At 42.8% G+C, this 9092-nt stretch overlaps 1 protein-coding gene across 1 annotated transcript; it reads right to left on the reverse strand.

Moving 5' to 3' along the window:
- Window positions 1-605: 605 nt before the first annotated feature.
- Window positions 606-1127, reverse strand: LOC141917616 (deoxyuridine 5'-triphosphate nucleotidohydrolase-like). Its single transcript, XM_074810950.1, has one exon. It carries the CDS (start codon window positions 1125-1127, stop codon window positions 606-608), a length of 522 nt encoding a protein of 173 aa, XP_074667051.1.
- Window positions 1128-9092: the final 7965 nt, after the last annotated feature.

Raw genomic sequence — 9092 nt, forward strand, 5'->3', positions numbered from 1 at the left:
TACAAAACCACGAGTGCACCGCGCTCCCGCACCAGGAAAATGTGACCTGCCAGGATGTGAGGTCCGCATGGTATCTGAATAACCCGGCTAGAGCTCCCCCCCCCACTGCTGGGGAAACTTAACCCTATCCTGGTTAAACCAGGACAGTCACTGTTTGGGTAGGATTTATCACATAACCATGTGTTCGATTGACACATTTATAAAAATCTTTTGAATTGGGTAGGCCTGACATGCTACAACATTTGATAGATACTTTACTGGATATATTAACATTCGAATTATCCATGGGACAAGTTATAAACGCACTTCCATGTTCCCTCCATTGTGACAAAGGCCCCGAAGGCCACCAAAATATACAAGTTTCATTATCTTGAACCGTAAACTCAAGATTTACTATAAGGCAGTTCACATTTTCTTCACATGTGAAATTATCCTGTTGTCTTATTTTAGTATCATTCTTCCAACTCCATGTGAATGGTGTGAGCCATGGTCCTTCCAACGGCCATCCTGGGGTAAAAGCCTTTCCCAAATGGACCATGACAATAAACTGGCAGATCCATTTTAGGAGGAACTAGAAGATAGAATCTTGAGACATCTAGTTATTCTCACAGATAACATTTAGTTGCAGGGACATATTCCCATTTTTCTTGTCCTGGTTTCATGATTAAAACGGTATTGTCTTTTCCTGTAGCTATTACCTCAGCCAGTTCAGGAGGTCCACCTGATCTTTGGACCCATACCTTAGCTCCATTATTAACATTAGTCGATCCAAACCCTTTATCTCCATGAACGGTGGTGACCTGGGGTGGATCCCCCTTTTTTAAAACTTGCAATATCAATAACTGGGCTACTCTGTCATGGGGATGAATAATCAAATCTTGTTCACCATTGTTTAACAGGATTACTTTAATTTCTCCTTGATAATCTGCATCAATCACTCCTCCCATGACATGAACACTTTTCAAGGCTAGGCTCAAACGAGCAGTTATTAAACCAAAGTGTCCCGAAGGAATTTGAATTCCTATTCCAGTGTCGATAACTCTCATCTGGTTTTGATTTATTCTAATCAACTCTAATGCATGGATATCTAGTCCTGCAGCCTCTGGGGTGGCCCAGTAAGGGGCCATCGCACCCAGAACTATTTCCCAGTAAGTTAAAGTCTCACTTACTGTCAAAGGTTTTATTTGCAAATTGGGTGTAGTCATACGCATCAAAGGGGTTTCCATTTCCCCAGTGGGCCTATTGTTAAGGATATGTAGCGCATCCATGTCGCGGATGAAAGTATTGACACGGCAATATTTAGTAAGAAATCTAGGTTTATTAATAACTAACAGCAATTTGTTATTATAAAATAATTCAGAAATACTAAAAGAAAGAAAAGCGACTTATTCAGATTCTAAAATGACAAGATTCACACTAACTTACTTAACGGTACCTATATATACATATATACATGCATGCACATAACAAAATGGACAAACATACAGAAACAAAGGTGTTTGGATTCAGTGGAATGAACACAGAACAGACATACACACACAGAAACAAGGGTACGTACCCACACACACACACACACAGAGTAAAGAGAAGCTAGCTCAAAGAAAATTTCCCTCTTGAGTTTAGAGCAAATACTCACAATGCCTTGGCATTCCTCAACGGGCGATAATTGAGACTCAAGCGGGGGACTTCGCCCTGGCCTTCCGTCTGGAGCAGACGACACCTTAAGGGTTTGGTACCTGAGAGGCGTCCCAGCTCAGGGGAGATGCTGGTCACAGGCCCACTGCGATCCAGGAGAGCTCAAAGGGTCTCCCTGGTGGTCGCCATTTATAGGGTCCAAGATAATTGACTTTTGTCAAATGCCTTCTGGTGCCTTCCAGCAGTTACAAAAGAATTTGATTAATGTGCGACTCTGTTATTGTTCCCATTTGACCACATCCCAGGCACAGGTGTGCCAGGCCCTTAGGAGTTGATGGGCCATTTTAACCATTTCCGAGCAATCGGGAGGGGCAGGAGCCAGGCTCGTTAACATTGTCAGTCCTTATCTCCACAGACTGGTGTATAGCTCGGGGGATGTGGGTGGAATCGCACCTAGCACCAAGCAGCCCAACAAAGAGGGGCGGGGGAGGGGGGTAAGGATTGCACCACCACAATCCACCCCGTGACTAAAGTCAATTTATCTTGTCCATAGAGTGGCAGTGTGGTTGCCTCTTGCCTCTATGCCTATAAACAGAGGATGCCATAATCCAATTATAATTGAAGGGAATTTTGTGTTTGATTAGCTTCAAAAAGAAAAAAAGTTATTTTGGGATGGTGTACATATGGGGATACTTCTGTAACTGAGTAATCTGTTTAACCATCCTCCAAACCTTAATATACGATACAATTATGAGCAGTAAACATATTAGAATTAGAATTAAGAAAATCATGACTGGGTGGAACATAGAATTAAACAGTCCTGTTGTGGTGGGTGACCATCCAGATGAGCTTTCCCACCACTGATGTTCTCCATTCCTTTTGACTCTTGTTAATACTTGATGTATTTCTTCTATATCATGTTGGACCGTGATGAGAGTCTTTTGTCCAGTTTTCTGTGCTTGTTGCAGGAGGTCGATTAAGTCAGGATGTTGGAGGAGTCGTATGGACAGTACCATCTATTAATAAGGAATCACATTGTGTTCGCATGCAAACACATCCTTTTCCAACATATATGACTATGCTTTCAGGGGTTTCATTTGGGTGGATCTCAAAGTGACAAATGTTTTGTTCAGTATCAAGACAAATGTCTTGAGCCTCAAGAGTATTTCTTTCACAAATGAAGCCTCGTTTTTCTCGCACAGTACATGCATTTACATCAATTGTTTGCCATTTCCCCTCCTTCTGGTGGGCCCATACTTTATGTTCTGAGGGACAGAGTATGTTTCCATTGTGATTTAGTCCTAATGCAAGGATTGGGTGTATGTAGTACACTGAGGCATTGCGTATAGTGAGGACAAATGCAATAATCCTGTCACCTTCTGTGTAGTGAGGAAAATTGACCAATTAGACCTGCCTTGTAGTGTTTTGATGCTTCCAGTGTATCTCAGTAATGCAAGATCCCAAGGATTTGATGTGTGAGCCATTGTAAGTGCCTTTACTCTCATGAGCAGAAAAAGGAAGAGAGAAGAAGAAGCCGTATAGACACCATTGTTGTAGCAATCGAGGTATGATGGTGAGGGAGAGAAAGGGTAGGTGCAATGCTGCGAAGAGTCTCATATTGAAGATGAGGGTTGTTCCCACAGTGCTACTGGTGGACTTGCTGGGTATGGTGTCTGCTTCCACATTGTCGTTGGTGGAGTCGGTTATTTCTGAAAAGGAAAGAAAAGAGAACGGTCTCGGGGCAGGGGGGGGGGGGGGAAGCTGAACAGGTTACCCCTTAGGATGCTGGATAAATCCATCTACTACTGATTTTATGTTTTATTCCATTATTATCAATAGCATCCCATGCTAGAAATCCTCGTGGCTTGACCAGGGTTACTGGTATTGTTCCTACAGATGGTATTTTTGCCATCACAGGCTGTCCTGCTTTCATTGAGGACCAGGTGTGCTCATTATTTAGGTTTGTTTCTGAAGAAAGTGTTAAGAAGGCTCGAGTAATTGGACTTCCATAGGGACCATACCGATTATTTAACTGCTGTAAAATTTCAGAAAGACGTCTGTCCCATTGTCCTTCATGTGGTTTAAGATATTTTTTCAGCAGTCCATTGGCTCGTTCAACTATACCATTAGATTGTGGGTAATAAGGTGTGTGAAATACCCACTTTATTTCTTTTTGCTTTGCCCATTCCTGTACTTCTTTACTAGTAAAGTGTGAGCCATTGTCACTCTGGATAGAATCAGGGACAGGTAGAATTGAGAACCATGAGGAAAGGCCTCGGATAGTATTCTGTGCATTAGCCTTTTGGCACTTGGTAGCTGTAGGGAGTCCAGATATTATTTCTACACCTGTTAAGATATATTTGTACCCAGCAGAGGATTTTAAAGGACCAATGTAATCAATTTGCCAAGTAGACCACAAAGTTTTCCCCTCTTTAATGTGTAAAGGTGGTGCTTTGGCAGGGTGGTCCATCTGCAATTTTAATTTACACTGGGGGCACTCAGTGAGGATGGTTTCACATGTTTTCCTACTGAGAGGCCATCCCCGGCTTTGGGCTGAAAAGTAAAGTGCTTCTCGACCTGTGTGGCCTAATTTTTGATGTAACCATTCTCCCAGTTGATACCATGTGGGGTCTGAGGAATCTTCAATGTCTATTTTCCTAATTTTTGTCAATTCATCCACCCTTTGGTTCCAATTTGTAGCTGGTTTATGGTCATTAGCATGAGCTTTTACCCATCCTATTTGGAATGGTGTTTTTCTGGCTATGGTTAATAGTAATTGCCAGTCTTCAGTTCTCCAGATTGGTGATTTATTTATCTCCCAGTTTAAGGCTTCCCATTGACAAAGCCACTGTGTGGCACCTGCCCAGACAGCATAAGAGTCTACATAAATGGCTTTTGCTTCATTTTGTGCTGCCAAAACAACTGCTCTTAACTCTCCTACTTGAGCACTGCCTTCACCCTCTTCAATAACTTGTTTGCCTGTTTTGATTTCTAATGCAACAGCTTTATATTGCCATTTACCATCCACTCTTTTTGCCGAGGCATCAGAAAACCAGACACCCTCGGTTGGTGAATCTTCAGTGAAGGGAGGTGCATCTAAAATTGGTGAAGGTTTGAATGGTTGTTGTAATGCTAGGGGGTCAGTATTAATAGGCATTTGCAATTTAGAAACTTTTGTGTGTCCTTCACTTAATTGCATTTCATCTGCCACACCCACTAGATAGGCATACCATTTCCTAATTGTAGGTTTTTGTGCAATTCCCTCTGGGGGAGCAGTCCCTTTTAGGATTGTGTCTAATAAATTAAAGGGACCTCTGGTCTGAACAGCTTGTTCTTGACGTATTTTCTCAACTTGTTTAACTGCACGGACTAGAGACAAAAGACCCTTTTCCCACTCTGAGTATCTTTGTTCAGTCTCTTTAAATGCAGTTGAGCTAAACAGTAAAGGTCTCTTTGGCCCATCAGGGCCGATCTGAAATAAGTTACAATAAGTACCATGTTCTGCAAAACCCCATTCTGCTATAATAGGGTCACGAGGATGAACAGGTCCTAGGGATTGATATGTTTTTAATTCCAGTATTAGAGTTTTAATTGCTTCTTCATGTTCTGAATCCCATCTCCACGATTTTCCTTTTCGTAAAAGTGAATAAAGTGGGCGGGCAATGATGGAGAATCCAGGTACATGTTTTCTCCAATATCCTAAAGTGCCCATTAGCTGTTGTAATTCTTTTTTAGATTGGGGCATTTCTGATTGTTCTATTTTATTTAGAGTATCTGGTGGGATTGCTGCACTTCCAGCAATCCACCAAGTGCCCAGGAATTTTACTTCTTTACTTGGTCCCTGACATTTTTCAGGTGGAATTTCAATTTTTGCTTCATGCAATGTTTGCCAAACTGTTGCTGCCACTTCTCCCACCTTGTCAGGAGAGGGTCCTCCGATTAGAATATCATCTATATACTGATACAGTTTTACATCTGCAGGGAGTGAAACTGTCTGTAAAAGTTCAGCAAGTGCAGCATGGGCAATTGTGGGTGAGTGTTTATATCCCTGTGGGAGCCTGTTAAAGGTATATTGGATACCTTCCCATGTGAATGCGAATTTTTCTTTATCTTTTTCCCTTAAAGGGACCATGAAAAACATGTCTTTTACATCTAGCACTGCCATCCAAGGATGTGCAGCGGCTTGCAGTGTAGCAGTTAAAGCTGCAATGTTGGGAACTGCCGCTGTCAATGGGGCTGTACTGGCATTTAAACGCCGATAATCGACTGTTAAACGCCACCTCCCATCTGGTTTGCGGACTGGCCAGACAGGAGAATTGTATGGGGAGTGAGTTCGGGAAATAATCTGCCGTTTTTCTAAGTCCGCAATTACTTCAGAAATTCCAGTTCGTGCTGTAGCAGAAATTGGATACTGTGGGACATTAGTAATTTTTGATTCGGGAAGTGCTGGAGCTGCACGGAGTACACGCACTGTGGCAGTTTGTTGATTTTTATTATGGCTGGGGTTGGCAATTGAACCAAAAGACCACAGACTACCGTCTGGCAAACGCCAGGTCCGGCCGTTCAGTGCATCAAAACCCAGGATATTTTCATAATGCTCCTTGATCGCAAAGCGAAGAGATGTTACACGTTTTTCGCCAGGGAGCAGTAAATTAACTTTTGCTGTCTGGCACACAGTGCTAATTCCTGTGACTCCGGTAATTTTAACCTTTCGCCGGCCAGGTCGTATGCCTAGCTTATTGGCATCTCGCTGTGTAATTATTGAAATTTGTGCACCAGTATCAATCAAAAATTTTATTAATTGATTTTGAGGACCAACTGGAATTAAAATGTAAGGGCCGTTCTCATTTATCCACTGATAAGCTTCTACTTGCCGGACTGGCAGGCCCAGTTGCCGTCCGGACCTTATCAGTTTTTTGATCCTGTGCTTTGCAACTGATCCTCTTGAGGGAGGAAAGGGTTATCTTTTTTTTCTCTGGGAGTTGGCGAAGGGGGGAGGGGGGGGGTTGGAGCATTTGGAGCGATACTTTTTTGAAATGCCTGAATCAGACTCAGAATGACGCCGGTAGGCTGTCTCTGAATCGCGGCTCTAGGAATTCCTAGTGACAATGCTTGCTTCCACAGTTCATTTCTCCACTCCTGACCCCTACGTTGTCGGTCAGAGGGTTTTTGTTCCTGAGAATTATTTTGATGCAATTGTTTAATTTGCCTAACAGTGCAACCTACATTTTTTGTTTCATTGGGAATTTCATCCCATCCCATTTCTCGGGCATGATTTACAGTTTCATGTACTAAAGTTGCCCAAGTGGGTAATACTCTTGGTTCTAATTCTTCTTCCCCACTATTTCCAATAGTTTGTGTTAGATTTACCAATTCATTATAATTTAAGTCTCTCTGGATCTCATCCCGTTTTGCAATGAGAAAAGGTTTGAGCATGGCAGGGGCTCCTTTTATCAGTACTTTAAGTATAGCAGGAGCTACAGTTGCCGAAAGAGGAACATCAGTAGGTTTACGCTGATGCATGGCTTGAATACAGGCAGCTTTTGTAAAAGCTGCAGAGAGGTCATTTAGAGATTTGATAGGTATTAACAGAGGTTCTCCTCTCTCTAAGGCATCAATGCCACCAGCCCAATATGCCACTCTGCTTGTTAGTGAGTGGGGGTCATTCGGGGGGTTGGGACCAGCATCCAAAAAGACACCAGGACCCCAATATCCACTGGCTTCATTGCCATCTAGTAAAATTCTATCTCCCCCGTTTAGAGAAACTCTCCAAAGATATTCAGTTTCAGTTTCTCCAGGCTTACGGCCGTAACGATCTTGTAAATGAGCTATTTGAATTGGATCAAAAGGGGTTGTTTTGCTGATGCGACTTCTCACACCACCCCGAGGTCCTGTTGTTTCCTCTGTTTTAATAATTGGTCTGACTGCAAGAGGGGGAGACTCAGGCGGCTGCAAATAATTATTTTCGTCTGAGTCGTCATTATGTGTATCACTCCAAATGTTACCATCCCAGTCTTCAGGGGACACAATTAATTTTCTGATTTGAACGATATCAGGGGGGTTCGGAGACTGCATTAGCATCATTTCAACACGTTCCCCCAGTTTTTGTTGTTTCAATTGGGATTCCTTAAGTTGCTGTTGCAGCTGCTCTATTTTAATCGATAACAGCAGATTGGTGGATTTGTGCCCTGTAATCTCATCTTGTAAATTTTGTATTTTACGATTAACTTTCTCTCGTTCATGACAGGCAGCTTCCAGGCACACTCCCAACATTTTACAAATCATACCTTTATTTTTTCCAAATTTAGTTGCACCTCGAGCAATAGTTAACTGTTTTTCTACCTCTTCCCAGTTGTGCCAATTATTATAAGCCCAATCCTCTGGGAAGGTGGGATTTGGTTGGATACCGTGTTTTTGTAAGTATTCGGTGATTTTGCTTGTCATCCTGCCGACTACGCCAATTTGTCGCGGATGAAAGTATTGACACGGCAATATTTAGTAAGAAATCTAGGTTTATTAATAACTAACAGCAATTTGTTATTATAAAATAATTCAGAAATACTAAAAGAAAGAAAAGCGACTTATTCAGATTCTAAAATGACAAGATTCACACTAACTTACTTAACGGTACCTATATATACATATATACATGCATGCACATAACAAAATGGACAAACATACAGAAACAAAGGTGTTTGGATTCAGTGGAATGAACACAGAACAGACATACACACACAGAAACAAGGGTACGTACCCACACACACACACACACAGAGTAAAGAGAAGCTAGCTCAAAGAAAATTTCCCTCTTGAGTTTAGAGCAAATACTCACAATGCCTTGGCATTCCTCAACGGGCGATAATTGAGACTCAAGCGGGGGACTTCGCCCTGGCCTTCCGTCTGGAGCAGACGACACCTTAAGGGTTTGGTACCTGAGAGGCGTCCCAGCTCAGGGGAGATGCTGGTCACAGGCCCACTGCGATCCAGGAGAGCTCAAAGGGTCTCCCTGGTGGTCGCCATTTATAGGGTCCAAGATAATTGACTTTTGTCAAATGCCTTCTGGTGCCTTCCAGCAGTTACAAAAGAATTTGATTAATGTGCGACTCTGTTATTGTTCCCATTTGACCACATCCCAGGCACAGGTGTGCCAGGCCCTTAGGAGTTGATGGGCCATTTTAACCATTTCCGAGCAATCGGGAGGGGCAGGAGCCAGGCTCGTTAACATTGTCAGTCCTTATCTCCACAGACTGGTGTATAGCTCGGGGGATGTGGGTGGAATCGCACCTAGCACCAAGCAGCCCAACAAAGAGGGGCGGGGGAGGGGGGTAAGGATTGCACCACCACAATCCATGAGATGGGGTCTCCATACAAACAGGTTCCCATCTCCTAATTTTTTCAACTGCTCCATCAACAACCTGTTCATCCATTCAATCAATCCTGCAGCTTGTAGATAGTAT

The sequence above is a fragment of the Strix aluco genome, chromosome W (assembly GCF_031877795.1).
Source record: "Strix aluco isolate bStrAlu1 chromosome W, bStrAlu1.hap1, whole genome shotgun sequence".
NCBI lineage: Eukaryota > Metazoa > Chordata > Aves > Strigiformes > Strigidae > Strix > Strix aluco.